This window comes from Astyanax mexicanus, chromosome 2 (assembly GCF_023375975.1).
Source record: "Astyanax mexicanus isolate ESR-SI-001 chromosome 2, AstMex3_surface, whole genome shotgun sequence".
Classification (NCBI taxonomy): domain Eukaryota; kingdom Metazoa; phylum Chordata; class Actinopteri; order Characiformes; family Acestrorhamphidae; genus Astyanax; species Astyanax mexicanus.
In genome coordinates, this window is record NC_064409.1 from 54,886,881 (window position 1) to 54,907,438 (window position 20,558).

Consider the following 20,558-nt stretch of genomic DNA (forward strand, 5'->3'; position numbering starts at 1 on the left):
AGGAGATTCACCTTTTAGCAAGACAATGATCCTAAACATACAACCAGAGCTACAGTGGAATGGTTTAATGGTTTAGATCAAAGAATATTCATGTGTTAGAATGGCCCAGTCAAAGTCCTGACCTAAATCCCATGAAGCTTCTGTGCCAAGATATGGAAATTGCTGTTACAGACAAAAATGTGCAAAGCTGGTAGATACATTCCCCGAAAGACCTGCAGCTGTATTCTTTATGTATTCCAATGTTACTAAATGTGTTCTAGAAAACACAATCAATCAGAAGTATCAGGGTCTGCATTGCTGCTTCTTTAGAGCAGAACATGACATAAGACACCACATGCTCACCACTCACTGATGTTTGAAGAAGAGCTTTCAAGAAAATAGCTGATGCAGTTTTAACATTAGGGACAGATAATTGGATAAGATTTGCCATGTGAACATCTGAGGGTCTGTGTGGTCCCACTATGATTGCAAATGCTTTAAGTTCCTTTTCTGTGGGGCCTCAGAGTTAGCACAAAAAGCCTACATGTAACTCTACACTGTACGTTTCACTGCATACTGGTATGAATTAGTGACAGAGATTTGACCATTTGCAACAATTTGAAGAACTTTTAAAGTATCCTTAGTTGCAGTCGCGAAGACATAAAAATGTCTAAAAATGATTAAACTGGCTCTCACCAGGACCACTCCAGAAAGACCAAGAGTTACCTCTGTTGCACATTATAGTTACCAGCCTCAGAAGCCACAAGTTAACAACACCTCAGATAAGATTGCAACTGCTTTAAGTATCTGTCTGTGGGGCCTTAGGGTTATCACAAAAAGCCAACATGTAACTCCACACTGTAAGTCACTTTTAGTGTCTACTGATATGAATTAATGTTATAGATGTTAAAGCAATGGCAGATTGGCAGAGATTTGACCATTTGCTGCCCACATAATATTACAATTGTTATAAGTGTCACGTCTCTAGATTCTCCTCTCACACTCCCGAACTCCATTTCCCAAAAACCCACTGGCGATGACGTCACCGTCAGCCGCTCACCTTCACCCAATCGCGATACTCTCCCCCGTTCTGAGTCACCTGTGTTCTAAGTTGTTCCGGTTCATAGTAATTCTAGGTTTTGTACATATAGGGTTCTGTTAGCATATGTACTTTGCGAGGTATTGTCGACTCATGTTGCGTACTGAGCGTTTTTCCAAACCTTTTTCTGTCTGCCCTTTTGTTATGACCCTTTTTTCTGTATTACGGATTTTGCCTTTTGTCTTTGCCCTTATCGGATTTGTTGTATTTTCGGACTGTCGTTCTGGCTTTGGATCTTGGACTGTTTTCACTACTACATCTCCTGCTACCAGTGTGAGTGTTGTTCAACCTGTTCTCTGGCTGTGTTATTCTGCTTACTACTCTGTAAATAAACCAGTCTTTACCTTTTACTCGGCGTTACAATAAGCTGTTTAAAACAACACTCCGGCTACACTGTAAAAAAGAAAAAGTTGAGAATATTTTAAGGCAACTTGTGAGGCTAACTCAAATTTTAAGTTATGAAGAAAACCGCCACCAATTGTGGCAATGAGAAATCTTTTAGATAATTTACATAATTTACATAATAATAGTTTAGATAATTCACGTTTCATATGTATAAAACCTGAAATATTAAGCCTCACCAACTTAAAAAAACCCTTAGGTGTATTTAGTTGGCCTGTATTGTTTAAAAAAATGGAAACGTGTATTGTAAGTTCTGCTGACTATCCTTTAGGACCAACTCAAAAAATAAGTTGTGTCTACGACACGTTTTACATTAATTACATTCATGCAGTGGGCCTACACTATATTTTGTTATTTAAGTTAGCAACTGGAACTCAGAATTTATAACGTTATCACACATCTGTCTTGTTGCCAGTCACATAAGCTTGTAGTAATGCAAATGGGACAATACGGTATAGACACTTAGCAACACAAAACATAGTAACTTGCTCTTATAGCCCTTAACACTGAGACCTAGGCCTGTAAAGATAGGAATTTTTTGTAGGCGATATATTGTCCCAAAAATTATAAGGATAATCGATATTATTGTCATTTTAAGACAATTTTATGGCACTGATATAATGATAAAAGAATATACAAAACAAAAACCCCAACAAACATCAAAAAACAACAAAAAAGAAATACCCTTTTAAAGAAAACTAAATTTTAATAATCATAGTCTTGGAAATACATATTTTTACTCTTCATTGTTATATATGTGTACAAACATACAAATAAACACAATAGACGATATCATGATATCAAATATTATTGAGCTCACGTCCATTTATTATACGATGAGGCCAAGCAGTTAACTACTAACACATACACTTTACAAATACCAACAGAAGGCAGCAGCCTGTGGAGAACGATTACACCCTGATGGTGAGTAAGAAGTGGAAGGACACACCCAGTATGCAAAGAATTGTGCCCAACATCAGGTGGAATCCCCTGCAGAATTGCTCAGCAGATGTGGTTAAACTAAAGAGTCAAACTGAGCATGTGCAGAAGAGTTGCTTTTGCCTCGACTAGGGTTTTTTTGACAACACAGATCATTTATAGTTAGACCAACTTTTAACATGAAACATAATCATGTTAGTTGAGACGATTTGTTTTGCTTTAGTTTATGGTACAATTTATTATTTTGTTGTTCAGCTGACTTAAAAATCAAATTAAGGAGAACTATGTTTATTTAATTTTTTTTTACAGTGTATGATTATGGTTATACTGAGGGACTCTGCCACTTAAATAATGAATGAATCAGCATGAAGTTGTAATGCTGCTCAGCCATAACACCTTCAAAAGTATTGTTTTGGTTCTGCTTAATTACATCCTCGAAATACATTTCTGACGAGCGTCTCGTCTACTGCCACAACAGACAGTGACTAAGAGAGCAAAACAAGCCAATCACAGGTCACAGAGCAGCGTAACCTGAGCAGCAAGAGAGAGGCGGCTACAGGGCCTCCACGCAACAATAGCAAGTTATGTGTGGCAAATGAAAGCCTGTGAACTGCAGGCCAGGTGGCTGGAGTACATGTAGCCACAACCCGCTAATGCTGTCCCGCTAATGCTGATTGATGGGGATGAGCTGAGTAAGATGTTGTTACTGTAGATGATTATTGGGGGAGGGATCAGAGGCATGTGTGCATGTGCACACACACAGACACTTGTTTTTAATACCTCGTCAGGACTGGAGACATAGAGGGACCTCTGTTTATTAACTGTACTTACTGTACTGAAAGGGATTTATCGGCATAAGAACTTTTAATGAGACATTGTTTGCTATAAGTTGCTATAAGTATGTAGGCGTTTTATAACACATCATTCATAAGCATTGAATAATGCAATGTTTAGAAATAGGTTATGCTACTATTCGTAACATGACTTAAGATATTTTATAAAATCAAGCAGTGTTGGCTATTCAAATAAATTAATTAAATAATTGTATTACATTAATGTAAATATTTTATATTAAACTATTTATATTAAACACTGTACATACATACTTTTGTTATGGATCTTTATGTTAATTTATAATACTGTTGTGAAGCATGATTTCCATAAGATGTAGACACAGTATGTAAGAACAGTGCTATTTATGACTTTTACAAACATTTCTACCATTAATTTCTATTAATAATTCTAAAACCCTCAAATTAAGGTGGCAATATATTTTATATTCATAACTCATTCATTAATCAGAATGTACTAGACATGAAATGCCTTTGTTTGTACCTTATATCATAATTTAAAATAAAGCAAATGCAATCTCATTCATGTTAAACAAACCAGAATATGTTTTATATTTTAGATTTAGACACCTCTTGCTTAGATGACAGGTTTTTTCAGTCAGCTTTATGAGATAGAGTCCCCTGAATTGCTTTTAGTTAACAGCTGTGCTGAACTTATCAAGAGTTAATTACTTGCATTTCTTGTCCTCATAATGTGTTTGAGAGCATCAGTTGTAAAGTTGTGAAGAGGTGGAGTTGGTATACAGTGAATAGAGCTATTTGAGTAATGCTATAATCCAGATTATGGGAAAAACTACTCAACTAAGTAAAGAAAATAAATACTTTAAGAATGAAGGTCTGTTAATACGAAACATTTCAATCATTTTAAAAGTATCCTCAAGTGCAGTCGCAAAGACCATCAAAACTGTTATGATGAAACTGGCCCTCATCAGGACCGACCCATAAATGAAAGAGCAAGAGTTACCTCTGTTGCAAAGGATAAGTTCATTAGAGTTACTGGACTCAGAAATTAGCCACCTAAATACTTTGTGTGTGCTCAAACTTTTGAACTGTACTTTATGTATAGTGTTATAGATTATGTATAATGCAATAATTTACACATCAACATATTAAGTGTTAGAAGTACAGGCATGAACAATTTATAAATATTTAAGCATTGCTTTATACATGCAATATTAATATTCACTTATGCATGTGTTATAAAGCCCCTACTCTATGCAGGTAACATTCAAATAAAATGCTACAAAACCTCTGTCCTGCAAATGTGTGTAAAACAAGTACATACTCCTGCACACACACTCTCACTCACACACACTCTCACTTACCCAGTCAATGGGATTTAGACTGGAGTCCTTCCTCACTCCTCGCCTCCCTCCCTCCTCCCTCCTCCCTCTGCTCTAATCGCAGTGTTGTGGTTCTCTCTCTCAGGCTCAGTGGTTGTTTTCTCCTCCCTCTCAGGAAACTCTCTCTCTCTCTTGTATTTTTCTTTACTCTCTCGCTCTCTCCTTCTGTATATAAAAGTGCTGGTGGGTGGATTTTGCAGCAGACAGAAAGTATGCTGCCATGCTGGGGACGCAGAGAGGGGCATGTCACATGTGCCCAGAGGAGTGGCACTGAATGGGCCTTGGGGAACGTTCAGGTGAGTGACCTTTCACACTCTGCGTGCTGCATACAAATCCCACTTCAGCCTGTTGATATACTCTCTCGTCTCTCTCTCATGCTGGACAGAGAGAAACATGACACTGCTTATGAAGTTTAGAAGCATGTGTGATTGTCCTTAACTCCTGTTAGCTCCGGAAAAACGGCACTACTTTCCTTTATCAGTTTCCTGTGCTACTTACTGCACAACATGCTCATGTAGGCCATCTGCTATGACTTTTTTTTAAAGTTAATGAATGAATGAAAGTAATGCAGAGTGTGTGAAGAGTGTCTTTAAGTGTTTAAAAGTAGACCTGAAGTAGTAGAAGCACAGAAGAAACAAAATATTTTGAAGTATTTAGAGTATTATTCAAAAGCGTGCAGGTTTTGATGAGGTGGAGTGACTGTCAAAGTGTTTACTGTAGTGATGAACTTGCAATTGGAAGTAGCAATAGTGCAGAACAGTGATTCTCAAACTTTTAAACCACATATCACCCATGATCAAACTAAAACCTTTAATTATCGCCTACTTGGGATAGTGTGTCAGTCTTACCCACTCTTACATTTCCGCAAATTAATGATTATTGCTATTATAATTACTACAATGATTGCTATCAATGCAGTATGCATACTTAGACATCTCAGAAAGCCAGCGCAAGAAGAAAATAACAGGAGTGCAAGAGGATGTATTGGTCCACAGTGTCTAAGTTAATTAATTAGGTTAATTATTCAACTAATAATCCTAAATTGTGCAATATTGTGGAGTTATGTACGGCCTTTGAAACTGAAGTGTAGGTTTGCATGCTGAGTTAAGCACTAAACACATACCATCAGTGGTTCACATACCACCGTTTGAGAACCAGCTAAAAAAAAAAATAAGATAAGATAAGATAAATAAAAGCAATGTGATGAATGTAACTAGGACTTTGTAACTAAAAGAATCCAAAGCAATGAAAGTGATAAAGCTGAAGACAAGTGTTTCGCCAGGAAATCAAATTAAGCCAAACCAAATTAGTCCAAATTTCCAAACATCTGTTTTCTATACTTGAGACCATGTCATTTACAATTAACATACAAAACAGGCACGTTCCTGTAAAGCTCTGTAAATGTTATGAAGTCTCTTCATCAAGAGGAAAGAGTGTAAAAATACCAGATGAGATAAGCAAGTTTTGGATAATGAGCTTCTGTGGGATAGCAGACATTACGCCCCCATTCTCGGGTTGAGCTTCAGCTAAACATCCTCGCCGCATGTTGCTGCTGCTGCTGCTGCTCAACACTGTAAAATTCCACTATAGGAACAGATAACTTTGTAAAGACGTCGTATCAACGTAACAAATTCCTCCTGCCCTGCTGAACAAAAGCCACCACCGCTAGAGCAGTCAAAACAAGATCCAGATTAACATCTCAGGGTGTTAAGAGGTCGTTCATTCGTCCTTATAATCTAGGAGGGAGTGAACGAGCGAGTGAGACGCTTCAGACCAAAACATGACCTCAGGTTAACATGAGAGAGAGAGAGAAAAAAAGAATGAAAAAAAAAACTCTCTCTCTGTTTTGGCTTTCACTCTGACTATCAACAAACAAATCAGATCATATTTTAGTTTTATATCTGAATTAAAGGAAACAACTAATGAGAATTGTAACCAATATTCATATCATGAAACTAGCTGTGCAGAATGAATGGAAGTAAAACTGTAAATGTTCTCAGACAAAGCTTTGAGGAGATCTTCTTAAATGTCTATAAACCACATTTTATACAATCTGCCAGTTCAAACATCAAACCGACCAGCTGTCTCCTCTTATAAAAGCAGTTGAGTCTCGTGCGTGTTTGCGTTTGCTCCTGTGTTTCCATTTGGACTGCGCTGAACGAAGATGATCAGAACTGTTTGCGTCAGGTCGACTCTGCGTCTTTGCACAGTCTGTGGTTTCTCTGAAGATGCTGGCTGAAAGTTTTCCATAAAAACCACGTTTACCAACAAACGCTTATCTTAATTACTACCAGAGACAGCTGAGGGATTTTGGGGAAGCTCAAAAATAAATAAACCCTGCAGACAACTGTCCTGACTGTACTGACACAATGTCTGTGCAATTCTGCATAGCTGGTTTTCATCTCTCAGAGTCTTTGACAACTGGGGTCAAACCTAAGCTTTACAGACAACTGCATGCAAGTTTTTCCTCTTGTAAAAGTTCATTCAGAGAAACACAGACCTGAATGACCTCCCAGTACGTTCTTCCTTGCATTTCAATACAAAGTCTTCTGAGACTCGGGGCTTAGTAACATTTTCCAGGCAGCTCTTCTGTAAATTTTAAGGGTCATTAACTGTGATGGCTTGTGTGATTTTATTGTACATCTTCTTCTTGGATGGGGATGATGCTCAGCACTGTTGGTGTGATGTTAGGTGTCAGTTTAGCATTGAAGAGTGGATCCACTCTGTGAAGAACAGACGGCTCTAGCTCTATCTCTGTGGGTTGCTGTAAAGTATGATTATGCAGGAAGTGGGTTAATTCTTCGCCCCTTATGGCATGGGCTCAGCGCCAGCAATGAGGGAAAAGGAGCTAGCGCTGTCAGCCAAACTCTTTCCACTCAATAACGTAACCGCCACGGGGATCTGAAATCTGCCTTCACCCACAACATTCCTCGCCTAGCCTCATTTTTCAACCTCTGATTTAGCAGATGACTGGCATTAATAATGTCTGACTACACATGTTATTATCCCCATGGTTACTGGGGGATTGATTCCATGCTCCCATGCTGCTTCCTGTAAATCATGTCGTAAGATTTCTAGTAAAAATATTTTTTTTCAGTTTTTCAGACTGATGTGCTGAGTAATGCACTTACTGCCCTTGTTTAAATTGAAACCACCTTTACTGTTACTTACTAATTAGTTGAAGGGCATGTGCAAAAAAATAAAAAATGACTTTGCACACTTTGAGATGCTGTCTAGTAGGATTGGTATAAAAGAGGTGGGACAAAATATCGATGTTATGATATATCGTATAGTTTTTGTTAGGAATGCATGAATAATGATACTGGTATCGTATCAGGGCCAATACCATCAGAGCAAGCGAATATAAAGAGAAAGAAAGAGCGAGAAAGAAATTAATTGTCTAAACAGCAGCAGCTCAGAAAAGTTTACTTAGCACCAGTGAGAACCTGCAGAGCTCCTGAGGAACGAGCACCTAATTTCTTCCCACATGTAGAATAAAATGCCATAAAAAAAGTGTCCCAAGTTTCCCAATATCATTCACCACATTTTACCCCGTTCAACAGCTTAGCACCACCATATGGAGTAATTAATTAGTAAGTAAAACAATGGTGGGGGTGGGGGGAGTGAGTCTTAGGGAGTTTAGAGTGGCTAGGTTTTTCAGTCACTCTGAGCTTGGGAGGCTGGTTACCCCCCTGACTCCACCAGTGATGAACTTGTTGCATATCTGAATTTGTGAATCCAAAAAGCAAAAAAATGCTAGCTAGTTACCAGTTTACATGATGACTGAAATCATCAAATCTAAATCACAGTCAATCCAGCAAGAAAATAGAATGCCTCATCAGTACTTATGTATCCAGGATTAGAGCAAATGAAGTAATACTACTGGACAGATATAATTGGCATCTGATAGATAAAGCTTTTAACCTTTTCTGAATCAGTTTCTCTGATTTTGCTATTTATAGGTGTATGTTTAAGTAAAATTAACATTGATGTTTTATTCTATAAATTTACAGACAACATTTCTCCCAAATTCCAAATAAAAATTTTGTCATTTAGAGCATTTATTTGCAGAAACGAGAAATGGCTGAAATAACAAAAACGATGCAGAGCTTTCAGACCTCAAATAATGCAGAGAAAACAAGTTTATATTCATAAAGTTTTAAGAGTTCAGCAATCAATAGTTGGTAGAATAACCCTGGTTTTTAATCACAGTTTTGCATCTTGTCATGTTCTCCTCCACCAGTCTTACACACTGCTTTTGGATAACTTAATGTCACTCTTGGTGCAAAAATCCAAGCAGTTCAGCTTGGTTTGATGGCTTGTGATCATCCATCTTCTTCTTGATTATATTCCAGAGGTTTTTTATTTGGTAAAATCCAAGAAACTCATCATACTCTCTTGTTTTATCTTAATTTTATATCCAGAGCTGTATGTGCTGGAAAATGAAACTAGTGTAAACATTCCGGTTGTATTAGGCCAAATGACGCATGCCATGTTTCAATTAATTATTCTTAGAAGACATGGCATGTCCAACTCCCCCCACTCCCACGATTTTCAAATATTGTTGAAGCCTGATGTCCATTTATTCTACAATAAGTCAATTCTGTATTGTGACAGACCTAACTGTATTATTATTATTCTTTTCTTTGTAATTATTGATTTAATTATATATAATTTAATGCATGTTTTGCATGTTTTCATGCTTTCATTTTCTCATTGTATCTTTGTATTTTTTATTGTTCATATAAAGCAAATAAACTTGCTTTGTCTCTTCTAGTCTAAAATGAACAGGAAGGACTATTGTAGCATTTTAATATGCAGGGACCTTTTTGCTGTAAGCGTATTATAGTATATCAAACCTTCAACAGGAGCCTCAAACCAAGCAAAAGAACAATAGAATATTCCTATAACCCATTAATTCACTACGAATGTTGTCTTTACATGTGTGGTGAACAAATCCTACTGGGTGCTGTAGTTTTCAGGCAGGCCTCTGGCGAGGGCAGCTATGATTATGGCTGTGTGGGCGCCACGGTGTGAGTGTGTGTGGCTGGATGTGGTTATTATTCTAGTGGTCAGCTAAGCGCAGTTTAAGTGATGACTGAAATCATCAAGGTGGCGTCTAAATCACAGTCAGACCAGCGGGAGACACAGAGAGCCACATCAGCACTGAGCTCCTCCTCATTTCTGACCATGTCCTGAACTTCACCAGATCTCATGTTTTGTTTTCTTTCTGTAGAAAGAAATTTCCATATTTTCTGCCTTTTGCTCAAGTGTCACTTTAAACATATATACATATATAAATGTATATTTATTTCAGGACCTATATATTCCTAATTACAGCCATTAATCATCATTCACAACACAGAAAAGATGTTGACCGTACTGTTAATAGTCAACCCACTGCTGTGATAATTTAGAAGACACTTACAGTCTCTGGATCACTGAAAGGACCAAAGTGTGTGTGAACACATTTTTACACAGTTAAAGAAGTTGAACAGGTTCTTGTCACTTTGTCATCACATTTTTACAGGAATTAGGCAGATCTGATCAAAATATAAGAAACAAACACAAAAAGAATAATTTTTCATCTATGAAGAAAACGTTGAGACAGTATGGAAAATGTAAAAAACAAAGTTTGAACTCCTCTTCTCATTCATTTGTTTTCTTTTCTTTTATTAATTTTTGCATTGTTAATTTTAATATTAAAGACATTAAAGCTACATGAACACATGTGGAATTATTTTCTAACCAAACAGTGTTAAACGAACCAAAATATGTTTTATGCTTTAGATTATTCTAAGGGGGTAGAGTAACCTGAAATAGTTTTCTCAGCATCTTAAAGGAGTTCTTGGAGGTGCTGAACAATAGTTGCCGCTTTTCTCCATGCTGTGCTCCAGCTCATCCTAACTCACCACAAATCACCCATCTTCACCTTAACTGTTTTGGTGTCTTTAGTATTAATCTACCAGGTAGAAAACACATTTAATAAGGAAAAACCCTGAATGAGAAGGTGTGTCAATATGTTTGACTGGTACTGTACTGCATTTTATTTCATTGCAGTATTAAACCCAAGATATTTCATGTTGTGTCTGCTGTGTTTTGTGTATTTTCCGCTCACAAATCCAAATCATGATTCCAGATCTTTTTATTTAAAGGAAAGAATGCTGTAAGCTCTGAATCAAAGGCCACCCAGACTGTATGTTATCATTTACAAGTGCAAAAGCCAGGCTCTGTCATGTAATGGGGTTGTAACCACACAATTCTTCAATGGCAACTTTAATGCTGAAAAGCGCATAAAGATCTCAGAGCAACACACTGCATTCAAGATGGCATCTTTACCAGGAATGTTGAATTTTATAATAAGACAATGCAAAACCACATGCTGCACACATTACAAAGGCATGGCTGTGGATGAAGATACACATACTGAACTGGCTGAAATGTGTTGCAGGCCTGAAATTCCAAATTGAATGTATATTATTAAATTAAATGAAGATGACCAGACAAAACATGAAATGTCCTGGTTTCATACTACCTGCAATTAAAAAAAGACAAAGGAAACACTGTGTAGATTTGTAATTTACTCTGTGTAAAAAATATAAAGTGCAGTGAAAAAGTATTGGCCTCCTTAAAGATTTATTTTGTTTTTGCTTAAACATTTATATAATAATTAACTGTGACATTACTCTACTCTAGAATTACTCTAAAAGGGCATGGACAACTCATTCAGGAGGTCACAAACAAAATACAAACAAACATCTAAAGAACTGCAGGTCTCATTTGCCTCAGTTAAGGTGAGAGTTTATCAACATTTAATAACAAGAAAAGGAGCTTAGGTAAAAATGGTATTCATAGGAGAGTTTCAATGCAAAAAGTATACATGTGTGTTTAAAAAAACAAACAAATAAAACAAACATATATACTTTTTCGCATGGTTGGTTTGAACAGATTTCTTCACTTAATTTTAAATTCTTATTCAAAAACTGATTTTTTATATTTAGTATCTAATATTAAAATGTGTTTGTTAATTTGAAAATGGTAGTATGATGAAAAAGCAAAAACAAAAGAAATCTGTATGGGCAAATACTTTTTCACAAGATTTTACATAGTTCATATGGCGATATTTTCTACTTTACAAAGAGGCCAACAATAAATTTGAGACATCTTCTATTTACTATAAAATGCTACAAACTTGTGTAAAGTGTAACTGTCCAATACCTGATATAACTTGCCTTTCAAATAGGAGAGTTTCTTATATTTAAAAAAATGTATTTATTGTTTACAAACAGGAGATGCTCGAAATAAAAATAAAATACGTTAATGCAAAGATGTTAATTTTGTCCTTTAAATTAAATATGAAAATCAAATGGTTTAAAAGCACTGCTCCTCCCAACACAACAAAACATTTTAAACAAAAATGGTAAAATAAATGCTGAGGAACATTTGGGCAACCTTTCCCATCTCCTCTCTAATCCCTTACTTGTCCTTCCTCATAGGATGATTGACAGTGCTCTTTGGTGAGTCAGAAAGCAGGATGTCCGGTGTGCCCTGCGGGGCTTCACATCATCAAGCTGTGCCTGTTGCCTACACTCTTGTGCTGTCCTGGTTGCTGCTCTTGGTGCATGCTGCCTTCAGCCAGAAACCCGCTAAGCTGCCCCTGGTGGGCCGCAAGCCGTTCCTGGCTGCCTGGAATGCTCCGCTGGACATGTGCATGGTCAAGTACAACATGAACATCAGCCTCGACCTGTTCCACATCAGCGGCAGTCCGCGAGCCGTACACACGGGCCAGGACGTCACCATATTCTATGCTAACCGTCTAGGTCACTACCCGTTCTACACAGAGCAAGGGTTCCCTGTGAACGGAGGTCTACCTCAGAACTGCAGTCTAGAAGCACATCTCAGCAAGGCCAGGAAAGACATCGCGCACTACATCCCCTCAGAGGACTTTCAGGGCCTGGCCGTCATCGACTGGGAGTACTGGAGGCCGCAGTGGGATCGCAACTGGCATAAGAAGGACATCTACCGACAACGCTCGCGTGAGCTGGTCTCCCAGGCGTACATCAATGTGACGGAGGAGCAGATTGAGGTACTGGCACGTCTGCGCTTCGAAAAGAGCGCCAAGGCCTTCATGCAGTCGACGCTAAGGCTGGGCACACAGACTCGACCCAAAGGCCTCTGGGGCTTCTACCTTTATCCAGACTGCCATAACTACAATGTACATGCACATAATTACAGCGGCTCCTGCCCAATGCTGGAGAGCCTCCGTAACGATGAGCTGTTCTGGCTGTGGAACAGCAGCACTGCCCTCTTCCCTGCCTTGGCCATTCGTAAAGGCCACATGGACAGCATTCGCAACCTGCACTTCTCTCAGAACAGAGTGCTAGAGTCTCTACGGCTGGCCTCACTGACCTCACTGCCCTACGAGCTGCCCACTTACGTCTACACAAGGCTGGGATACAGAGATGAAGCTATGGCATTCTTGTCACAGGTAATTACAAATAAAAAAATTACTGTGATATAGTACAGGGGTGTCCAAACTACGGCCCCCGGGCCATTTGTGGCCCGTTCCCTTTTTTGGAGCGGCCCGCGAGGTATTTTAGAAATAGAATAAAAGTTGGCCTGCTGTTAAGCAGGTTTTTATAATGTGAGATTCAAAGTTTGAACGCTAGGCGTCAGAAACGGGCCAAAGAGTCTAAAAGCAGAGAGAGTGCGCATTTCTAGCGCAGAAAAAAACGGGCTAAAGAGTCTAAAAGCGGAGAGAGTGTGCATTTCTAGCGTAGAAAAAAACGGGCTAAAGAGTCTAAAAGCGGAGAGAGTGTGCATTTCTAGCGTAGAAAAATGTGCCAAAGAGTCTAAAAGCGGAGAGGATGCGCATTTCTAGCGCAGAAAAACGGGCCAAAGAGTCTAAAAGCGGAGAGGATGCGCGTTTCTAGAGCAGAAAAACGGGCCAAAGAGTCTAAAAGTTGCCGTAATTAAGGAGTTTAATATTAAGAGACATCATGAAATTAAACATCAATTTGAAAAATCTTAGTTTACACAACACTGTCAAAGATAAAGATAGTAAGTCAAGTAAAATGGGGTATAAATGAAATGATCAGGAAAAAACTATTATTTAAAGTGGTATATTTCATTAGTTGTTTCATGTTGCCCGTGACTCCAAATATATTTCTCTTTCTGGCCCCCAACAAAAAAAGTTTGGACACCCCTGATATAGTATATACTTTATTTATTGTTCTTCTTATCATCTACACTGAGCATATTAGAGCATTTCATTCTATATTTACAGACTGTAATCTTGTATCTCTTTCTCTGCATACTTTATTATCTTTCTTTCACTTCTTCAATAGTCTAGAAATAGGACTACACAGGGCCACCACATACCATGTTAAATGTTATTATCAGAACTGCAGTGGCACTGGCATGACGGTGATGTCTCAGTAGTGTGTGTTGTGCTGGTAGAAGTGGATCAGATGCAGCAGTGCTGCTTGAGTTTTTAAACACCTCCGTTTTGCTGCTGATCTGAACGTAGTCCACCAACCAGAAAAAAAAATCAGACACCAGCATTTTGTGGACATTCTGTGTGTCATGTGACCAATGATGATGGACTAGATGATGATCAACACAAACTGTGCAGCAACAGCCTTTTCATCTACAAGGTGGAGCAGACAGTGTTGGAAAACTCCCGCAGCACTTCTGCATTTGATCCACCCACTTGTACCAGCACAACACACACACACACACTAGCACACCACCACCATGCCAGTGTCCACCACCCAAACAAAACCTGCTGTGTCACGGTCCTGTGGGGTCCTGACCATTGAAGAACAGAGTAACAGGAGGATAATAATGTATACAGAGGAATACAATGAGCACAGTCTAAAGTTTAAAACTACAAAATGGTGAGTAAAGCTAAGAAATAGACAGCAAGTGTAAAAAGAAGGATGTGGTCTTAAGATTGTTTAACTGTGTTGTAACCCCACATCCAGTGAAATATACTGGTAGCCTAGTTATAATAAATATGAGATGGCAGTCTGAAAGCTTTCGTTTAGTCCTAAAACTAACTGGCTACTTCCAGTTGTTGTCTAAGGCAAGGTATTTTCTCGAGCTGCACATGCCTCTTTTAAACTTAATATAAATCCCCCCCTACCCAACGCCCTTTATCCTCACATGGGTCCCATCTAGGTCCCATGTGCAATGGACAACCCAGGTGGGGCCCATGTTTATCTCACCTCGTCCTATCACTGACCCTGATGAGGCCCATCATCACTGACATCCATATATCCATATGTGGGACCAACATGAAGCCCATGGACAAAACTTTGTACTTTACCTGGACTTGTCAATCAATCAACCTTTATTTCCAATCGTAAATACCTTAAGGGTAACACTCATTGTCAATGAAGCAAACAATATGATAATAATATACATATATATGTAAAGCAATAAATCAAAGAGATAAATAATTAGAATAATAAATTATCCACATAATAATTAAATAAAGGACTAAAATAACACCACAATTATAAAAAAGTAAATGATGGAGCTCAGCTTTAGGGTTTCCTTATATGGGTTCTAAATGTTATATGGTTATATGGGTTCTAAATGTATCAGTCAAAGTGTTACTTAATGCAGTGTATTATAATTGACAGGTAGGGTCAATGCAAAATAATATAGAGAACTTTAAACTACTATACAAGCTTACAAGTTTGCACCGGTAAAAAAAACACTGTACTGTAACTAACTTTTTAAAATACATATTACATTTTGAAAAATGGGCCCTCTTCTGGTGAGATTCTGTCTTTACTTCTGGTCAATTCAATTAAACTTTTCTTAAAATTGTCATTATAAAAATCAGAAGTTGTACAGAACACATAAAAACATTTTAAGCTAATTAATTTATAGTGCAGTAATAAAAAGGACATAGACAAGCACAATAGACAATAAATATAACACAATACAACAACACAAAAACAGTGTGCAAATGCTGTGTAATTGATGCAAAATGCAACATGAAGAATCAAGTAAAATAAAACAACACATCTGATTTGAAGTGCTGAATCCTTTTCCCCCTTTTAGTCAATTTTAAAGAGACTTTTAGGTTTAAATTAATTCTACTTTAGGTCATACAAAAAAGCTCATTGGACTGTACATAATAATAATAATAATATATTTTGTTCTTGTGTTTTTCAGAAGGACTTGATTCACACAATAGGAGAAAGTGCTGCTTTAGGAGCTGCAGGCTTCGTGATCTGGGGAGACCTCAACCTCACATCTTCCAGAGTGAGTAGCTCTTATTCAAATCAAAGTCAAATTATGTCACAAGCCTTGTTAAACATGGACTAATTGTATTTATATTTACTTTATATTGTTACATTTGTATGTTTTCTAATGGCAATGGCAAAGAACATTTGGCAAATACATTTTTCATGGGTGCCACCCACATTGTTACAACAAATAAATAATCTACCAACCACAAATGTCCTTACTTTTTCTGCTATGTTTAAATTTTTTAACTGCCTAGGCAAAAAAAAAAAAGTCGCCACCTGGATTTAACTAAGTAAATGATCTGGGTTTGCTGCAGCTGGTCAGGTTTAGGTTCAGCAACAGTCTGTGCTAAAAGAATGAGGTCAGCTGACTACCTGAATATACTGATTATAGACCAGGTCATTCCATCAATGGATTTTTTCTTCCCTGATGACACCGGCATATGGAAAGATGACAATGCCAGGAATTATGGGGCTGAAAAAGTGAAAGAGTGGTTTAGGGATCATGAGATCATCATTTTCACACATGGATTGTTCACCACAGAGTCCAGACCTTAACCTCATTGAGAATCTTTGGGGTGTGCTGGAGAAGACTTTGTGCAGTGGTCAGACTCTACCATCATCAACACAAGATGTTGATGAAAAATTAATGCAACACTGGATTGAAATGCCTCAATCAGAGCTAAAGGCCGTCCAACAAAATATTAGAGTTTCTGATGGCGACTTTTTTCGGCCAGGTTTGAAGACACTTGCTACAAGCCAATGCTTATTTTAAGACAGTGTGTATCAAGAACACAAATGCCTCTGTGTGATGTTTCTTCATTTATTAATTACTTTTATGCATTTGATTTCAGCACAACTGCTCCAAAGTGAAAGCGTTCCTGAACTACAGACTGGGCCAGTATGTCACCAATGTGACTCATGCAGCTGAAGTGTGCAGTGAATCCTTGTGCCAGTCCAACGGCCGCTGTGTCAGAAGAGACCCTCAGGCAGCTCACTACCTGCACCTGAGTCGCTCCAGCTTCCGCATCTCGCCCAACCGCAATGGCACATTTACTGTGACCGGACAGCCCTCGCAGCGTGAGCTGCAGCTACTGGCCGAACGATTCCGCTGCCACTGTTATCAGGGGTACGAGGGGGAGCACTGTGACAGCACTGAGCCAACACAGGAAGAAAAGGAGGAGGAGAGCAATGAAGTGGAGATGGAGAGAGCTCTGGGGAGCTCTGCAGTGTGTGTGGAACGTGCTCTTTCTCTGGTTGTGCTGCTTGTTCTGTTTACCTTTAGCTGTGTTTAAAGCAGCTTGATACACGATAGTCCACAAAGACCATGAGTTAATTGTAGCGTTTTTCTGTATGGTTATCTCTCATGATCTTATTCTATCAACTTATTTTTCTTGTGATCTCAAGAAAACAACATGTATGATCCTGCCTGCCAAATCAACATGTTATCTCGAGAAAAGTTCAGCACATGAGATTCAGTAACCATACACAAATATAGAATTAATTCATGGCCTTCATGGAGTTCAGTAGCTAACTAATGGCACATGTAGTGACCAATGTTTGTATTTAGACTCTTTAATAGCAGTCCTTTAAAAGTCTTGATTGTATGCAGTCATGCTTTATGTTGATGATACCTGTTTTCAAAGCAATAGAGCATTATGAGGAACAGCCAAGCCTTTGGTTTACATACTTGTTATAATTTAGTATCATTAATAATCATTGTTACTGTAATTTTTTTAACTGTGCAGTTTTTTTTTTCATGTAGCCCTGCTCAAAAAGTGAGCCTTGTAGAGGTGAGTATTCCAGGTCCGGAAAGTTCCAGAAAATTTCAGCTATCTGGATAACTCTAGAGCCGGGCTGCAGCGGGTATGGAGCTTAAAAGATGACATAAGTATTTAAATCTGCATTTTAAATTAAATTTAACTGACTGTTGATCAACTAGAAAAATATCATGATTCTTAAATCATATCAATGCTTTTGAACTTTTAAAAGTGATGAAATTTTTAGATTAAAAAAATTAGATCCATAAATATTTAAATATAAAATTTAAATTTAAATTTAAATATAAAAAAAATCTGATTCACGAATTCAAATCTATTTGATTCAAAATTCAAACACAAATTTAGTGTAGAGGTGAAACATCTGGTAGATATATTTGTATTTATGCATCTCACAATATAGGTATTACATTTTTTTAAATCTGCAAATCTTAAGCTTTGAAATGTATTTTAACTGCAAATTTCATTATGTTACAAGCATTTATTCACATTTTTGTTGATTTTTAGTTTACTACATAATTTGAACACACAAATTGACCAATAGAACATTTTTCAAAAATGACCTAAAAATAACTCTTTTTACACTGAATTCCATTGAAAGTTAAGTAGGTATTATCTCTCCTCTCTAAAGTTGCTTTCTGGAGATACATGTTTTACACAAAATGCAGATTCAAATACCTTTCTTAGTGTTTAAGCTTCATAACCAGCAGAGCCATCCAGGCAGTTGGTACATTTTGGTACAGTTGCTGAATTCGTTTACCTTCTGGACCTGAATTAAGCCCCTCTAGAGCCTTGTTTGCACAATGTACAATTTAACCCTACACTATGTAAGCTATGTCAGTACTGTTTAGCTGAGGTCAGTCTTTTCAAGCTCATCACTTCTGTTATAAAGTCTAGAATTTATATTTTTTTTCAGCAGCTGCTGAATGGAAACTCTTGCTCTTCTGCATCTTTTACAAAGGCACTGATAAAATCCAGTGAACTGAAGGTTGCGTTCCCTGTAGACACTGCTTTTGATTTCAGGGAAGTAGGGAGAACGGGGCAGAAACTGATGCAGAGTGAAAACAGAGGATTTTAATGTCATGACACAAAGCAGAACACGTTGTTCATTGTCTTCTTGTATTCCCAGAGCAGCGTGATCTCTACATTTTCACAGCAGTTGGGCAGAATATTGCTCAAGATTCCCCCTAAAGGCAGTGTATCGTGTTAGTTGTAAGGTTTGCATTTACTCAACTTTTAGATTAATTATTAATAAGCACTAGATTCAGAAAATAAAAGCTTTATTTTTATTCACAGCAGATATTTGCAGGTTGCTGGTGTAAAATTGTTTCATTCTGTATACCAACACACAAAGTGATCGATCCAGCAGACTTGAGAATACAAATATCATTGATATTTTGGGGCATTTTTTTCACAGTATATTGTTTTTTTTCACTCATGCAAGAACAACCTGTAATTTTTACAGTTTTTAAGGTAGTGAAGTTAATTAGTAAATTGTTAATCAAGCTGACTGGTGTTTGCTAATGTGATGTGGAGAAACTATACCACCAAAAATGTAATCTGCCAACTCACTAATCACTCTGTTCTGAGAGTAATGAATATACCACTTAATTACAAATTTAAAAAAATATTTATGTAAAAGCCATATATCACATATTTAGCCTAATTAGCCTAATTTAGCCTTTGATGAACGCTGATCATCTAAAAATTACTGTCATCTCAAGAAAAGTCTCAGTCAACAGTCCTAATTCTGAACATTACTCTAAATACAGATTCATGAACAATACAAGAAAAACAGTACCTTACTACCTTACTAGTAAGCCAGTAACATACCTAACTTTAGTTAATATGCTAATTTATTTCCAGGACTTTAGGCACAGAACAACCCACGTGAACACTTGAAAAGAATCAGGACATTTAGACTGTATTCTATTTTATCATTTACAGCAGAAAAAGTACAAAAAATAAAAACACGAATAAGTTTTGTGAATTGATTCTTTTTAACTTTATCCCTGTAGGGATTTTACTTTTCAATGAATTTCCAAAGATGTACAGACATAAACTGAACACATATAGAAGCAGATATTTTCAAACTTTAATTGCTTTCATTGTTCGTCTTTTCTACACATATGTGCATGAGTGATATTTCAAAATAAGAGTTTAGAGTGCAGTTTTTTTGTGTAAAATGCTGACTGAAACTGACAAGATAAAGGGTTTCTTTATGTGAGCCAGTGATGCAGAAAATAAAGGATTATACCTCAATATTTTAGTAGCTTTTCTACATTAGAGGTACTTTTTTAAAATTTGCCAAAGTTTTCTACTCTGCTATGCAACACAGTTTAAACAAATGCTGAAGGTTTCCTAGACATCTTACTTATATCCAAGTTGCTGAACAATTAAATGAATTAATAAGTGAACAAACTGACAAAAAGATTGTGATTCTTCATTTTTGTTACATTTGCACATTGTTTCTGTTACCCTGTAACCATTTTAACCTGTACCTCATCTCCTCATCAATTAGAAAGCCAACAGATGACACCATTTCTACATTTCAATTCAGTTTCATTGTGTTTTGAATTTATCTTTGTATTTTTAATCAAATTTGAAATGTAGACAACGCAATGCATGAAAAATACTGATGCACTGCAAATAAACAACCATACCTATTTTCGTGGTGCGTTCTGAAGTATTTTTTTTTCTTAAAATACTGCATTATAATACAGAACATGCACAGGTCTGTTTGTGTGGTTCTGCACTGCAGCATCTTTGATTTAAAGCCATTTGAGAATATTGTGGCGTGGAAGAGGAAGGAAGACCCGTGAGACTCATGCTGAATGCTCAACAGCTCCTTTATTGAACCGGCTTGCCACTCACTCACAGTCTTTAACAAGACTAGGAGAGTT

At 37.3% G+C, this 20,558-nt stretch overlaps 1 protein-coding gene across 1 annotated transcript; it reads left to right on the forward strand.

Annotated features, from left to right (window-relative positions):
• Positions 1–4,820: 4,820 nt before the first annotated feature.
• LOC103034453 (hyaluronidase-4) lies at positions 4,821–20,325 on the forward strand. Its single transcript, XM_007246551.4, has 4 exons — positions 4,821–4,909; positions 12,110–13,101; positions 15,804–15,893; positions 16,732–20,325. Exons 2-4 carry the CDS (start codon positions 12,148–12,150, stop codon positions 17,170–17,172), a joined length of 1,485 nt encoding a protein of 494 aa, XP_007246613.2. The 5' UTR covers positions 4,821–4,909; positions 12,110–12,147; the 3' UTR covers positions 17,173–20,325.
• Positions 20,326–20,558: the final 233 nt, after the last annotated feature.

What these genes read in the sequence shown, in the direction of transcription:
- LOC103034453 (XM_007246551.4), top strand. Translation starts at nt 12,148, where the DNA reads ATGTCCGGTGTGCCCTGCGGGGCTTCACATCATCAAGCTGTGCCTGTT. An exon ending in CTATGGCATTCTTGTCACAG is followed by an intron (nt 13,102 to 15,803) that starts GTAATTACAAAT and finishes TGTGTTTTTCAG; the next exon opens with AAGGACTTGATTCACACAAT. An exon ending in TCAACCTCACATCTTCCAGA is followed by an intron (nt 15,894 to 16,731) that starts GTGAGTAGCTCT and finishes ATTTGATTTCAG; the next exon opens with CACAACTGCTCCAAAGTGAA.